The 17,476-nt window shown below is 36.1% G+C and overlaps 1 protein-coding gene across 1 annotated transcript in view; it reads right to left on the bottom strand.

The window, feature by feature from the left end:
* The window catches only part of LOC149733352 (nuclear pore complex protein Nup98-Nup96-like), a 30,741-nt gene extending 22,557 nt beyond the window's left edge, over positions 1-8,184 (bottom strand). The window contains exons 1-6 of the mRNA XM_089881992.1: positions 8,149-8,184; positions 7,491-7,586; positions 5,309-5,450; positions 651-869; positions 251-445; positions 99-193 (exon numbers count right to left, since the gene is read on the bottom strand). Coding sequence (XP_089738118.1) covers positions 99-193; positions 251-445; positions 651-828 — 468 coding nt within the window. The 5' untranslated portion in view covers positions 829-869; positions 5,309-5,450; positions 7,491-7,586; positions 8,149-8,184. The remainder of the gene's footprint in view (positions 1-98; positions 194-250; positions 446-650; positions 870-5,308; positions 5,451-7,490; positions 7,587-8,148) is intronic.
* Positions 8,185-17,476: the final 9,292 nt, after the last annotated feature.

The following is a 17,476-nucleotide window of genomic DNA, read 5'->3' as shown; positions in this document are numbered from 1 at the left end:
TATGTTGGTTATATATTATTTCTATGTTGGTTATATATTATTTCTATGTTGGTTATATATTATTTCTATGTTGGTTATATATATTATTTCTATCCCACCTTAGCAGTTGAACCAAACATGGTTCCCGACGTCGATTGTTGTTGACCAAAGTTAAATCCACCGGAGGCAGGCTTCGTGAGTGTTGTTCCTGTGCCTGTTATTACATCATCATGACATCATCATGACATCACCATGACATCACAAAACTTACCTGGTCCCTTCCTTCCCTCCAAATAATCTTCCACCCTCAGTTCTTCCATACTTTTCATCTCATATTCCTTCATGGCCGTAATACATTGGTGTTTGGTCGTTATATTCGATTGAACACCACTTTTCACCATGGTATCCGAACCAGTTGTTGGTGTGAACTTTACTGTGGTTCCACTTTGTTGTTGTGTGAAAGTATCTAGTTTTAATATATTCAAACTTACGATCCTATAGTGGTAGCGAAGATCAAATTAATTAAAACAACAAAGGATTGAAAACGACTTGAGTAAAAATCTCAAATAAAAGCGTGGCTGATAAGCCTACACACTATATTATACATCAACTGATATTATTTTATATATAATCTACTAAACCCAGGATAAACATATACAACATAAACTCACTTCCCCCAAACACACCCCCACCGAACGTCGACGTTGTAGTCGTGCCAAACGGGGTCGAACTTGTTGTTCGTGCTTGACCGAACGCAGCTCCGAATCCACTGGAGGCACCAAACCCCTGCGTCGAGGCCGGGGTGGAAAACAGACCCCCAGTTGGTTTAGAGGCGGGCGTGCCGAACATACCCGATGTGTTGGCCGCATTTCCACCGAACGAAAAACCACCTGTTGGACTTATGTTATATCTATGTTGTTATAATAAAAACAATTATATTATATCTATGTTGTGATAATAAAAACAATTATATTATATCTATGTTGTGACAATAAAAACAATTATATTATATCTATGTTGTGATAATAAAAACAATTATATTATATCTATGTTGTGATAATAAAAACAATTATATTATATCTATGTTGTGATAATAAAAACAATTATATTATATCTATGTTGTGATTAGTGATGTACCGAAGTTTCGGTTTGTTAAATTTATTCGGCCGAACCAGCGATTTTGACAAAGATTCGGTTTTGGCCGAATCGTGCGTAAAGATTCGGCAAAAACCGAACTTTTTCCCAGACAATATAGATACGATTAGCAAGAACTTGCGCAATTTGTGAGATAAGAATTAAAGACTATTTGCAACAAATAAGTTTAATTCAATTAATCGTCATGCTTTTTAGCAATGCTAATCATTTCGGATACAGTTCTATGGGCTATGGCACACGCGCACTTTGATAAACTTCTTCACATTCGCGACCGAATCTGCTCCCGATCGTCGATAAAGAAACACTCGATTTTTCTCTCTTAATAGTGCACGCGTCTGCTCCCGATCGTCGATAAAGAAACACTCGCTTTTTCTCTCTAAATAGTGCACGCGTCTGCTCCCGGTCGTCGATAAAGAAACACTCGCTTTTTCTCTCTAAATAGGGAACGCGTCTGCGCACGATCCCCTGCACATTTTTAGCACAAAGCAGAATACAAAATGTAAAAGTAAAGTTTTCAAATAATTTTTTTACTCTCGGTATAGTTTTAAGCCAGTAACCGTGAGTAGTATAAATGCAGGTAAATCGCGATTATGTGAATTTTAATTGATGCAAATATAAGTGCGAGGAGCGAATCTATCAGGAAATTAGAACCAACACAAATTGTAATGTAATATTGCTAAGTATGGTCCCGGCCGAGCTTGGACAGAAGCCAAAAACGTCGTACTTGGGCACCGCGCGAAAATCAGACTTTCGTGAATCCCAGTTGCAAGATATTAATTTTACACCTAAAATATTAAATTTAAAATTTATATACACATGTTACGTTATGTAACATTCAAAATCCAAAAAACATTTCATATAAATCCGACAATTTATATACCACAGGGCACAGGCTGCTTGCAAATTAGACTGAGGTTAGCATTTCGTCGGTTTCTACAAGAACAAATTCACAACGATTGCTTCGCTTACTAAGTGTTGAAAGTATGCTATCGCATGTGTCTTCCTTTATTTCCCAAGCCGACGCAGAGCGTAAAATGGGACGCTCATACACAATGTTTTTTTCGTCACAAAAGTAAATAATTTTTTTTGTTTGCGTAACACAGGTTTTGTCAATGGTTAACGCCGTTACAGTAAAGAATTTTTAAGTTCTCGAATTAACTGCTCGTCCGTGTTGCAATAAAATTAAATTTATCTAAACCACGCTCGTCCGTCACCGTTGTGCTTTTCTCCCAACGATTTACCTTCCCTGTAGTTTTGGTTCGTAAATACGCGCGTTATTAGGAGACGAATGTTTCCCACAACGCTTTATTGTCACATTAAAGACGTATATTGAAATTGTTAATACTTGTGTGTGACACGGTGCCTATGATAAAGTATTTTCCTTTATGTCGTTTTTACCGACCGCCCGTCGCCGTAGGTTCGGATGACGTCATAAACGATTCGGTTGATTCGGCCGAATTGATTCGGCACAAATGGCCGAATATTCAGTTTCGGCCGAATCGTTTTTTTAACGATTCGGTACATCACTAGTTGTGATAATAAAAACAATTATGTTATATCTATGTTGTGATAATAAAAACAATTATATTATATCTATGTTGTGATAATAAAAACAATTTTATTATATCTATGTTGTGATAATAAAAACAATTATAATATATCCAGTGATGCGATTCGTTGCCAGGTGTCGCCGAGCGCAATTTTCGACAACCAAATTGTCTGACTCATAATACGTCACATCAGTGTCCGATCTAGAGGGGGCTGTTTGGTGTTTGAACAACCCCTCAGAAATTTTATACAAATTTTCGCTTACGTAGCTCCAAAGTCTAAACGAAAAACGGCGCGCGTCAAAGTAACAATCGTTTTTAGTTGATTTAAATCAAAATTCTGTGACTAAAAATCAACTACAATACGACAAAATTTACAAACGGGCATAAATTAATTTAATATTTTATTGGTATTTTGACACCGGCAACAGCTTAGAGGAGAAATTGGATAATTCGTAATCGTAGACAATTAGTTTGTTACGAAGCGCCAGGATTACGGAAAGATTACCCGCTGTTATGAACAAAATAAAGGCTTGAATTTATAGTGGTGAAATAGGACTGGCCAGTGACCACCAAGTTTAGCTAAACACACATTTAATTCACATGCTTGTTGCGTTCACGTACGTAAAAAGTATTCATCTTATAAACGAGACAATCCTTTATTTCATAGCAAACGTGTAAAGGCAAACATTCAACCTGTTTTAAAGCACCTGCAGGCTAAATAATGAACGTGTGAGTTCCTATTATGACGCAAATAGTCGACGTGTGAATTGCTAATATGTCGTAATTAATTGCCAGGTGAGACAATCGTTATTATGACGTAATGAATCCACATGTGAATCCCTACTATTTCGTAATAATTATACTGCATGGCTGAGGAAAACATCGTAAATATAACGCAGCGATACTTCTGGAACAAATTTAGGTTGATTATTACGACCTAAAGCCCTAAATCGTTTAGAAATCGATGCAGCGATAAAACATCGTCTGTTTAGCAGTAATATTGTTTGTTTAACTGAATTTTTATGCAGTAATAAAGAGAGTAAACAACACTCGCGTTAGCAAAAAATAGTAACAGGCTTTCCTGAAATATGCGTATATCGTATTATGTCCTAAGTTTGCCTAACCAGTGTTGTAACTATAAGTGATGAAACAAAATATATTGTGGCAATATGAACTACACTATACAACGAACGTTTGGTTAGTTAGTTAAAAAGTGAGGCAATAATTGAATACGAAAATCGGTATTATGACGCAAATAATCAACGTGTGAATCCCCACTATTTCGTAACAAACAAAGCAGGAAAAGGTTTTCACCTTGCTATTTATTAGTACTTTTCTGCCTGTCTGATGGAGTAAATCCTGCGTAAATTATGACGTTATTACGCGTAGCATAGATTAATGTTGCTACTGAGGGCGAATGCAAGTGATGAATTAAAACTTACGGGTTGATTTACGCACAAAAAAAACCTAGAGATACCGTTACATGTTGAGTGTACACTGGTGTGGTTGAACGAAACACCAGAACTACTAAATCAAAGAAGGCCGAAGTAGTTGTCCTAAAGAATATTTTACCAAAACATACAAGGACGTATTTTTAAATGCATCCAAAACACTCTTGATCAGATTTTCTTGCGAGTAATTTGGCATTTAATCCAAGATGAAGAGCGTTCTAATGAGAGACGACGATTTAGAATACTTAATAGATATTGACGAATCATTTTATCAAAATGTATACCGTCGAGTTCAGTGATAAAAAACCTCAAATTTTAAAGATATATTATTTGTCCTCTAAATCCAATAGTATTACATCCACGCACGTCAGAATTCCCACTTCATTTAAAGTGTGTTATCATAATAGTAGAAGTTCAATAACAGGAACGTCCAAACAAACCCATCTTTCAAGCTTGTAGATACATGTTTATTTCTATATACAGAGCAGGAAATTTAATGGCATATGATGTTTCACCAAGTCTACTGTATTTTGTTGCAATCTGTTTCAAGTAGAAAACGCATGTGTTCACGTGAATTTGGGTTAAAACAGTCTCCACCGTGAACGTAGATCCGTAGAACATTCAGTTTGTTATCTCCTGGAATGCTGATAATGAACGCATCAATTGGCATTGTGACGTCAACAATCGACGCATCAAATGCTATTATGACGCAAATAATCAAAATGTGAATCGCCACTATATCGTAACAAAGCATTGCGTGGTTGAGGAAAACTTTGGTAAAGATTGACTTTATTACTTCAAGAATGTATTAACAACTGTAGGCTTAACGATACTGATAAACGACCCTGATAACGCAGTATTTAAATATGACGGCAGGTTTTAGACCGACCCCTTTTTTTTGGTTCTGGCTACATGACAACCTCCTATACATGACGTCGAAACTAGAGTAAACTGCGATATAAGTATATGATGTTTTATTGTGACGGCAATTTTGGACAGCGGGGTAATTCTATTGAAAATCGGGTGGGATACTTGAAATGCGTTTACTGAACATGTTGGAATATTTATTAAACCAAACATTGAGCCGAATTTATTTAAAAAATTCTAATGTTGTTACGTCACAGACTCAAATGCTTTTATCGCACGATAAGTTGCCAGGCAACGGAAACGTACCTTGACTAACGTCTCCGTTAAAACTGCGGTCTGGAACATTTATAAATGCTGGATTTTTATTGTTTTGATACTTTAATGGAAATATCAATGATCCTATTTTGTGAGGGCCTGGGCGCAGGCCTTGCAGGCCTGCATTCAGCGCCTATGGTTGTGATTAGGGATGTGCTGAAGTTGAAAAAGCTCGGGTTCGCCGAGCGCCACGAGCCCGAGCCCGAGTACCTACGCCACGAGCCCGAGCCCGAGCACCTATGACGTCATCAAGGAGAAAGGCGTACGAGAATGCGTTCCTATTCAGCCGAAAAGCGCCGCTAATCAAAATAATACAGAACACGTGGTTTGCGGTTAAAGACGCGTCTCGCTTTTCATAATTCCTACTGTTGCAAAATGTAAAATCCATACAAAAAATATTTAATTAAAAAATTATTTATAACTGTTACAGCCAGTGGCACAACTAGCAAGTTTCTACGCATGTTCATCTTGGATAATGTAACGATTATTTACGTCAGAATAAACCTTTACGATCGTTACATCACAAACGAGATTGTTGGAAAACAATCGTGTTTTATTCGCTTCCATACGATCTGTAGTTTGTGTATAATTTTTGTTTCTGATGATTAGTTTAATGCAGGTAAATCGCGATTATGTGAATTTTAATTGATGCAAATATAAGAGCGAGGAGCGACGCTATCAGTAAATTGGAACCAACATAAATTGTAATATGATATTACAAATACAAAGTATCGTCCCGGTCGAGCTTGGACAGAAGCCAAAAAACATTGTTTGATGGCACCGCACGAGAACCAGAGTTTCATTACGTCATTTTTCACGAGAATAAATTCACAACGATTGCTTCGTTTGTTACGTGTGGAATGTATGCTACCGCATGCGTCTTCCTTTATTTCATACGCCGGCGCAGAGTGTAAAAATGTGACGCTGATACACGATGTTTTGATCTCGTGGTTGGTTGGGCTGCCAACTTGGGCAGTGGGTACATTCCTCCCGATTGTTATATTATAAAACGTCATAATTAATAGTTACGTTGCGATAGGACACGGGACGTAACAATTGAATGAAAAATTGTTCTAATTCCAAGCGAAGGAATGTTAATATATTGAATGCAACGCGTGTGTGTGCGTCTTAGCACTTTCTGGCTGCGTGCGTGTCTGCGGTAAAGGTGGCTTAGGGGTTGCAAAACCCTGTGGTTGCAAAACCGTGGTTGCAGCAATTTATATTATTTCATTATAAAAAAGTTTAAGAGTTTTTGGCTTTTTATTTAAAATGTGATACGAAAACATTGGGCGCTCGTGTAATTCGACACCTGCTCTAATTCGATAACGGGCAAATTCGCTGACGTTGCGATTCGTTACTTGCGAGAGAGCAAATTCACAACGAACGAAAAATAATTAAGGAGAAAGCTACGCTGACTAGCCAAGCGAAGGAATGTTAATATATTGAATGCAACGCGTGTGTGTGCGTCTTAGCACTTTCTGGCTGCGTGCGTGTCTGCGGTAAAGGTGGCTTAGGGGTTGCAAAACCCTGTGGTTGCAAAACCGTGGTTGCAGCAATTTATATTATTTCATTATAAAAAAGTTTAAGAGTTTTTGGCTTTTTATTTAAAATGTGATACGAAAACATTGGGCGCTCGTGTAATTCGACACCTGCTCTAATTCGATAACGGGCAAATTCGCTGACGTTGCGATTCGTTACTTGCGAGAGAGCAAATTCACAACGAACGAAAAATAATTAAGGAGAAAGCTACGCTGACTAGTCTCGTTATCTCTTAGTAGCTTCACTTTTTTCATTTTCAATATTTTTCGCTCTCGCGTGCAACATAATAGCATAAGGCTCGGCGCTCGGCCCAGTTTTCAGCCGAGCGCCGAGCGTCAAAAAAGGAGACGCTCGGGCACGAGCTTTTGAGCTCGGGCTCGGCTCGGCACATCCCTAGTTGTGATAATAAAAACAATTATATTATATCTATGTTGTGATAATAAAAACAATTATATTATATCTATGTTGTGATAATAAAAACAATTATATTATATCTATGTTGTGATAATAAAAATAATTATATTATATCTATGTTGTGATAATAAAAACAATGTTTTCTAGAATTAATTCTCAACAATAGAAGACTGATGTTGCAATTATTAAGTTATTAAAACAAGTTTGTTCGTTAAATTACTTGAAGTTGCTCCGGTTCCGAACGCGCTCGAAGTGTTGCCGAACAATCCACTGGATGTCTTTGTTTTGTTCCCAAACAAACCCCCACTACTGTTACCTGGATAATGGGGATAATGGGGATTATGATGTCATAATATCATAATGGGGTATAATTGAGTTATAGTGACCACTGGGTTGAAGCAATTATTGTTAAGTGTCTTGCCCAAGGACACATACGCCCACAATGGTGGCAGCGACGAGCCTTGAACCTATTACCTCTGGGTTAGAGGCAGGCGCGCTAACCATTGCGCCATGCACAAGAGTGACATCACAAGAGTGACATCACAAGAGTGACATCACAAGACATCACAAGAGTGAGTGACATCACAAGAGTGAGTGACATCACAAGAGTGACATCACAAGAGTGACATCACAAAAGTGACATCACAAGAGTGACATCACAAGAGTGACACCACAAGAGTGACACCACAAGAGTGACACCACAAGAGTGACATCACAAGAGCGACATCACAAGAGTGACATCACAAGAGTGACACCACAAGAGTGACATCACAAGAGCGACATCACAAGAGTGACATCACAAGAGTGACACCACAAGAGTGACACCACAATAGTGACATCACAAGAGTGACATCACAATAGTGACAAACACAACTCACCAAAACCGCTGCCAAATCCACCCTTTTGTTGATTAAACATAATCATAAAACATTAATATTTGCTACAAATCTGAACAAATGAAATTAAAACACAATTAGGTGCTAGTGAGTGAGGAATCCTCCCCCCCTTGCCTATAGAAAAAACGAGAGACTAAAAAAGGAAAAAAGAAAATCATTGGACCGTAACGGTATTTCCCCATAAAAATCATATAATAGTAAATATATCATATATTATTAAATATCCCGGGTTATGGTACACCTGGAGCAGCAATCTTGGTGTCGTTGGAAAGAAGAAGCGACACTTCAATTACGTATCAAAAAATATATTAAATAATCAAAGTACTTTTAGTTGGGTGGGCCGTCAAAGTTGACACGCGATAAAATAAAAAAATCGCTAACAAAAATTAACAAAATTTTGACACACGTTGATGTATAGCAACATGCAAACCATCTTAAAAAATTGGGGTAATACCGCCACATAAAAAATTGGGGTAATACCGCCGATATTTAATAATATATGATATATTTACTATTATAGGATTTTTATGGGGAAATACCGTTACGGTCCAATGATTTTCTTTTTTCCTTTTTTAGTCTCTCGTTTTTTCTATAGGCAAGGGCAGAGTCGTAAAAACACCGAGTAGTCCAACTGCCGTCTTTGTGTGTTCAAAATAGAGCAAAAGCGGTGACTTTCGCAATGAATTTAAACGAACTTGTTGAGTTTTATTTGCGATTTCCTTTTGTGGAAAGGCGTAAAACAGCTTCTATTTACATTACCAAACATTTTTTTGAAAAAACATATAAATTTACCCCCATTAAATGACTAAAATGTCACAAATCAACCGCTTCTAACTCCATTTTTTGACTTTTTTTGATACAGAAAACAAATAACACTTGTTTTTTACACTTTTCAACCTTTAAATTTGTTTTTAGACTCAAGTTTTTCTCTAATTTACCGAAAAACATGCATTTTCCCTATACCTACTGTGTTATTTTGGAAACAAGATGGCGTTAACACTTGTTTTTTACACTTTTCAACCTTTAAATTTGTTTTTAGACTCAAGTTTTTCTCTAATTTACCGAAAAACATGCATTTTCCCTATACCTACTGTGTTATTTTGGAAACAAGATGGCGTTCAATTTGTCTTTTACGTAACAATGGGTTGGACCAAAGTTAGTATAGACCAAGTTAGGAAACGGCACTCGTGTCCGCCATTACGGAGCCCACAGAGCGTGAATCGCCTATACAAATGCATGGTCGGCATGTGTTCATTTAGTTCTTGTAAGCGATACAAAGCTAAAAAACACGTATAGCGGTTGTTTTAACATATAAAATATAAATTCTAATATAAATCTTGTTATATAATATTAAATCTAGGATTTAATGTGGAGTAAATTAGTATTTTGACTGGTTTTCGGCGTACAGTGTGGTTTAACAGGGTACTTTACGTTGGCGATTAAGACTAGCAGCAATCAGCTTAGTTTACATAATAATATATGATCATACCTACGAACCTACAGAGCCATTCTTTACTACATTTATTATCCAACATTGGTGGACATGCAGCTCCAAACTGCTTAAGTACTAGCAGATAAGGTGTTCGCGTTTTCCGATTTCATAAAGACCCGGAACGCAGAAAAGGTAGCTTACTAATTCAAGCAAAGGAACAAAAATAGTAACTCAGTATTGTTTTCCTCAATGTCACTTCGATATTAGGCAAATTTTACAAAGATACCTTAAGTTTCGTTGCCGGGTATACGCGTTGAGTTTGTGAGCCAAAAAGTAAAATCACGGCAATTTACATGCAAAACTGCAGCTAGATACACCAGTTTATGGTAATGTTATGCGTTTTTATATTTTAAACACGTTCTTTTATGTTTTTGGTTAGTAAACTTGATATTTTCTGTTTTTTTACTCTTGAATCGATTGAGTGTTCAATAAAAGTTGATTATTTTTGTGAGGTTTATTATTGTGATAAGATATAACATTAGTAGAAAGCCATTTTTACGCGCAGAAGTGCTTGGTTTTTAAAAAATCGCAATATTTAAACGAAAAACAGCACCCAGCAATGATAAAATGCTATGCCGTGGGCTCCGTAATGGTGGCGACTATGACGTCATAGACGCGAGACAATGGATAACAAGACTCGTTGTTTTACAATCCGTTTCCTAACTTGGTCTATACTAACTTTGGGTTGGACTACTCGGTATTTCTATGGCTCTGGGCAAGGGGGGAGGATTCCTCACTAGCACCTTGTGGGTTCCTCACTAGCACCCACATTCCTCACTAGATTCCTCACTAGCACCCACAATTATTACATTAAGTTAGCATAAGCTTAATTTAGAAAACCATATTTTACACACAAATATATTTTTAATATTACGATAAAACACCACTAAAATCCTGGCAGAATTCTGCTGAAGCACTAAACCGTCATTTTGACAAAAATTAAATTTTTACAAAAACAGTGTTGCCGAAAAAATAACAATAAAAACGCAGGGTAGAAAATACCGGAAATGTGTTAATGTTTAACTTTAGATGATCCCGCTAAGAAATCTGTAACTTTTAAATGCAAAAGGACAACGGATTCTAGTAGAGTGAATGTATCTCTCGTATTTAAAAAAATAAAATCGCGCCCCCATCGTAACGATTTTTTTTAAATCGAGTTAACATTATTACCGAAAACCGCAATTTTTACCCCAAAAAGTGCTCATATTCAAATCGTCCTGCTAGGAAATATGTAACTTTTAAATGCAAAACGACAACGGATCTTGGTAAAGTGAATGTATCTCTTTGATTTAAAAAAATAAAATCGCGCCCCCATCGTAACGATTTTTTTTAAATCGAGTCAACATTATTACCGAAAACCGCGAATTTTACCCCAAAAAGTGCTCATATTCAAATTGTCCTGCTAGAAAATCTGTAACTTTTAAATGCAACAGGACAACGGATTCTAGTAGAGTGAATGTCTGATTTAAAAAAATAAAATCGCGCCCCCATCGTAACGATTTTTTTTAAATCGAGTCAACATTATTACCGAAAACCGCGAATTTTAACCCAAAAAGTGCTCATGTTCAAACCGTCCTGCTAGGAATTCTGTAACTTTTAAATGCAAAAGGACAACGGATCTTGGTAAAGTGAATGCATCTCTTTGATTTAAAAAAATAAAATCGCGCCCCCATCGTAACGATTTTTTTTAAATCGAGTCAACATTATTACCGAAAACCGCGAATTTTTACCCAAAAAGTGGTCATGTTCAAACCGTCCTGCTAGGAATTCTGTAACTTTTAAATGCAAAAGGACAACGGATCTTGGTAAAGTGAATGTATCTCTTTGATTTAAAAAAATAAAATCGCGCCCCCATCGTAACGATTTTTTTTAAATCGAGTCGACATTATTACCGAAAACCGCGAATTTTAACCCAAAAAGTGCTCATGTTCAAACCGTCCTGCTAGGAATTCTGTAACTTTTAAATGCAAAAGGACAACGGATCTTGGTAAAGTGAATGTATCTCTTTGATTTAAAAAAATAAAATCGCGCCCCCATCGTAACGATTTTTTTAAATCGAGTCGACATTATTACCGAAAACCGCGAATTTTAACCCAAAATGTGGTCATGTTCAAACCGTCCTGCTAGGAATTCTGTAACTTTTAAATGCAAAAGGACAACGGATCTTGGTAAAGTGAATGTATCTCTTTGATTTAAAAAAATAAAATCGCGCCCCCATCGTAACGATTTTTTTTAAATCGAGTCGACATTATTACCGAAAACCGCGAATTTTAACCCAAAAAGTGGTCATGTTCAAACCGTCCTGCTAGGAATTCTGTAACTTTTAAATGCAAAAGGACAACGGATCTTGGTAAAGTGAATGTATCTCTTTGATTTAAAAAAATAAAATCGCGCCCCCATCGTAACGATTTTTTTTTAAATCGAGTCGACATTATTACCGAAAACCGCGAATTTTAACCCAAAAAGTGCTCATATTCAAATCGTCCTGCTAGGAAATCTGTAACTTTTAAATGCAAAAGGACAACGGATCTTGGTAAAGTGAATGTATCTCTTTGATTTAAAAAAATAAAATCGCGCCCCCATCGTAACGATTTTTCTTTAAATCGAGTCAACATTATTACCGAAAACCGCAAATTTTACCCCAAAAAGTGCTCATATTCAAATCGTCCTGCTAGGAAATCTGTAACTTTTAAATGCAAAACGACAACGGATCTTGGTAAAGTGAATGTATCTCTTTGATTTAAAAAAATAAAATCGCGCCCCCATCGTAACGATTTTTTTTAAATCGAGTCAACATTATTACCGAAAACCGCGAATTTTACCCCAAAAAGTGCTCATATTCAAATCGTTCTGCTAGGAAATCTGTAACTTTTAAATGCAACGGGACAACGGATTCTAGTAGAGTGAATGTATCTCTCTGATTTAAAAAAATAAAATCGCGCCCCCATCGTAACGATTTTTTTTAAATCGAGTCAACATTATTACCGAAAACCGCGAATTTTAACCCAAAAAGTGCTCATGTTCAAACCGTCCTGCTAGGAATTCTGTAACTTTTAAATGCAAAAGGACAACGGATCTTGGTAAAGTAAATGTATCTCTTTGATTTAAAAAAATAAAATCGCGCCCCCATCGTAACGATTTTTTTTAAATCGAGTCGACATTATTACCGAAAACCGCGAATTTTAACCCAAAAAGTGCTCATATTCAAACCGTCCTGCTAGGAATTCTGTAACTTTTAAATGCAAAAGGACAACGGATCTTGGTAAAGTGAATGTATCTCTTTGATTTAAAAAAATAAAATCGCGCCCCCATCGTAACGATTTTTTTTTAAATCGAGTCAACATTATTACCGAAAACCGCAAATTTTACCCCAAAAAGTGCTCATATTCAAATCGTCCTGCTAGGAAATCTGTAACTTTTAAATGCAAAACGACAACGGATCTTGGTAAAGTGAATGTATCTCTTTGATTTAAAAAAATAAAATCGCGCCCCCATCGTAACGATTTTTTTTAAATCGAGTCAACATTATTACCGAAAACCGCGAATTTTACCCCAAAAAGTGCTCATATTCAAATCGTCCTGCTAGGAATTCTGTAACTTTTAAATGCAAAAGGACAACGGATCTTGGTAAAGTGAATGTATCTCTTTGATTTAAAAAAATAAAATCGCGCCCCCATCGTAACGATTTTTTTTAAATCGAGTCAACATTATTACCGAAAACCGCAAATTTTACCCCAAAAAGTGCTCATATTCAAATCGTCCTGCTGGGAAATCTGTAACTTTTAAATACAACGGGACAACGGATTCTAGTAGAGTGAATGTATCTCTCTGATTTAAAAAAATAAAATCGCGCCCCCATCGTAACGATTTTTTTAAAATCGAGTCAACATTATTACCGAAAACCGCGAATTTTAACCCAAAAAGTGCTCATGTTCAAACCGTCCTGCTAGGAATTCTGTAACTTTTAAATGCAAAAGGACAACGGATCTTGGTAAAGTGAATGTATCTGTTTGATTTAAAAAAATAAAATCGCGCCCCCATGGTAACGATTTTTTTTAAATCGAGTCGACATTATTACCGAAAACCGCGAATTTTAACCCAAAAGTGGTCATGTTCAAACCGTCCTGCTAGGAAATCTGTAACTTTTAAATGCAACGGGACAACGGATTCTAGTAGAGTGAATGTATCTCTTTGATTTAAAAAAATAAAATCGCGCCCCCATCGTAACGATTTTTTTTAAATCGAGTCAACATTATTACCGAAAACCGCAAATTTTACCCCAAAAAGTGCTCATATTCAAATCGTCTTGCTAGGAAATCTGTAACTTTTAAATGCAAAACGACAACGGATCTTGGTAAAGTGAATGTATCTCTTTGATTTAAAAAAATAAAATCGCGCCCCCATCGTAACGATTTTTTTTAAATCGAGTCAACATTATTACCGAAAACCGCGAATTTTAACCCAAAAAGTGGTCATGTTCAAACCGTCCTGCTAGGAATTCTGTAACTTTTAAATGCAAAAGGACAACGGATCTTGGTAAAGTGAATGTATCTCTTTGATTTAAAAAAATAAAATCGCGCCCCCATCGTAACGATTTTTTTTAAATCGAGTCAAGATTATTACCGAAAACCGCGAATTTTAACCCAAAAAGTGCTTATAGTTAGTCCTATTAGTCGAGGTTACAAGTTACAACAGACTCTGACCCCGCGATTGGCCGTGAAACCAGCGTCCCATACCAAACTACCGTTATAAACGTAACACTTAGTTCCAAGTTCTAACAAATAAAGAAATTATAAAACCTACTCGTGCAGAAAGAATATTTCACTTTTTAATAAAAAGAAACTGTGGAAAAATATACAAGAAAAAGAAACAAACATCTCCAGTTAAATTATAAAGAACATAAATAAAAAACATCTGTTTACAGAAAAGAATATTATACAGTTATACACCATGTAAAAAAGTTACACACATGTAAAACAAACAATATTCTTCCTAAAAAAAATACAGATAAGAATCATAAACAAATAAATTGATACATCATTTAAATTTTAAAACCCAATTGTTTAGAGGCAGTATAGTAGGTTTCTCCATGCATTTTCATCCTATAAAGAATTAAAGTTTCCGGAAACAGGACTTCATTTGCATAATTATATGCTTCAAAACTATCAAAACTCAATTTAAAAAACAACATAGACTTGTTGTTCACAAGAGTGTTGTTTAACACCCAACCACAGAAAACTTCTTGATAGGCTGTGCCATCACTGCAGTGGTATACTTTGTACTTTTGAAGGAGAGCAACGCTGTAAATGAAAAAATTTATGTTGTGTACTACGTTGTTCATTCCCAAATCGTTAAAACGAATGGAGTTGTTAATTTGTTGTAAATTTCTTTTCTGGTCTTTTATAAACAAAATGTGACGCTTTCCAAACACTGACTGTTGTGCTGCTAATGCTGTAAAATTAATGATATTTATAACATGTTGCCTTATTTCCTCAACCATTTCATTTTTTACATCTTCCCAGTTTATGTTGTCATCTTTGAATTGTGGTGCATATGGCCGGTTTAAATATTTGACTGCATTTGTAGAAGAAGTTTTTAACAAATTGTCTGGCATCTTCCTTCTTTTTATAATTTTTTGTGGCAAATTTGATTCTTCGTCATCTGAACAGCTCTCGTCATCTGAACAGCAGTCAAATGCAATGGAGGCTTTATTAAATTTTGTATCACACAGTGTTGCCTGTGAGTACAAACAATACAGAATCCACTCTCGGTATTTGGCAGAAACAACTTCTGCAGTCTGACAAACACAAACTCCACAGCTGGAAGTGTCAGTTTGTTTGAAAAGTACATTACGGAAAACTTGTTTAACTTTTATGCCAAACTGGATGTCTAGAAAGGGTACGAAGTATAAATGTACTCTTTTCATAAGTTCATTATTGCTGCTTGAAACTGAATCATACCATGTTAATTCTGCTGTTTTAGAATTCAGATAAAAAAGGGTGAAGTGACTGCTCCATAACAATGGAAATAAAGTAAAATGCCGCAATGCATTTTCCTTATTTTCTACCAGAGACTCGTATGCTTCATTTGCAGTGCTGATTTCGGACCCATCCAATAAACTTTTCAAAAACCAACAGGATGTCGAACCGAATCTTGTTTCACCTAATTGAGAGTTTGTTTCATCCACCGTGCCGGATATAAAATATTCTACTGCATTTTCAGACAACCATCCTTTACCAGTATCTCCCTGGAAATGATCAGCAATTAATTGAGTTAAGTCATCATTTGGTTTATCATACAGTGTATACACATCAATCCAAAACAACTTATTTCCCCTGTTGTTGATCAGTGCAGGTTTTCCCAGTTGTGCTTTTTGTTGCATCTTTTGCATTCCATAAATATGAGCAAAATTTATAAAGGTGTATAAAAAACTTATTGGTAGGTGTGGTCTTATGCTTCATTATAAGAAAGAAGTTGGATTCCTCACTATTTCCGTACATAATTTTTTTATTTGAAGTTTTGCCTGTGTAATACCCTGTAGCTCGCCGTTTGCGTTTTTTGAATTTCGAGTCGACCACCGGAGTAAGTTTAACTTTCTTTGTGTGTGTTGTCAAAGGTGTGAGACCGTTTTCAGGTGTTGATGATTTTTTAGTAAAACCTTTGTGCAAAATATTATCTCCCCATAGTTTAATTTGTGTCTTTATTTCCTTGCAATATTTTGCCACAAAGTAATCAACTCTAAAATACCGTTTATTTTCCAGCCAGTTTTGCTTCATGTCACCGAAGTGCTGCTCAATTATTCCTTGTGTTGCATTGTTAGTTAACACCGTTTGACATGGCATGTCTTTCAGTTTCTGTACATACTTGGATTGTTTATGGAACTGCTGTTTTTGAACCAGATTTGTTTGTTCCGAAATATGGCGGGACAGGTCACCTATCATCAGTTTTGAAGTGCAGCATATTCTGCTAACAATTACTCTGATCACAGTTTGGCAAAAGTCACTGTTGTAGTAAACGTTTTTCATATTAGTATCAGTAAGATTTTCATGTGCTTTGTAAGTATCAGAGATCAAGAAACTTTCCAATTTACTTTTATATCTTAAAAAGAATGGTGAATTGAGTTCTTGTTTTTTATCAACATACTTGCTTGCAAAAAAGTAATCAACATTTTCAGAATCTGTTGTTGGTGAAGTTGAGTCTATTTCAGATTTTTTTATATCATCACCAGCCAGTAATGTACTTAAATTTATAAACTTTTCTTTGACTTGGCCTGAAGCAGATTGGCAGTTTGTGACAAATATAAAACTATCCATATAGTGGTCCAATTCTTCTAATGTGGTACAAAAGAATAATGCTGCTATCCAATGCATTGCAACAGTGTTGTACTTTCGATTGTAGTATTTTAAAACCAAGGTCTTCGCCGCCCTCATTGCATGGCTTAAACAATTCTGCACAATTGGTTTGGATAAATCACCTTCCTCTGGAACACCGGTCACAATTCTCCAGCAACGAAGATAATATTGAAATCTGTTTTCACTCGCCATGGATTTCAAAACCGCATTCCACATTGCCATTGACCCATCAATCATAATGTGTTTGGGTTTGCAAGCACGCTTGCATACTTTTACTTGATTAATTAAAAATCTGTCTAGGAAATGGGAAATTGAAACGGCATCATGTGAAGAAGTTAAATGAGTGGCTATAGGTAATGCTGGACCACCAGGATAGGGATTCCTCACTACAAGAACATAAATTTGAAATGCTTGCTCTCCTTCGCGTCTCTGCAAAATGCTGCCAGTTGCATCAAAATAAATAATG

Source organism: Ciona robusta, chromosome 7 (genome assembly GCF_009617815.1).
Source record: "Ciona robusta chromosome 7, ASM961781v2".
NCBI classification, from domain to species: domain Eukaryota; kingdom Metazoa; phylum Chordata; class Ascidiacea; order Phlebobranchia; family Cionidae; genus Ciona; species Ciona robusta.
The sequence above is the reverse complement of the archived record's forward strand: the minus strand, read 5'-3'. Positions and strand labels throughout refer to the sequence as shown.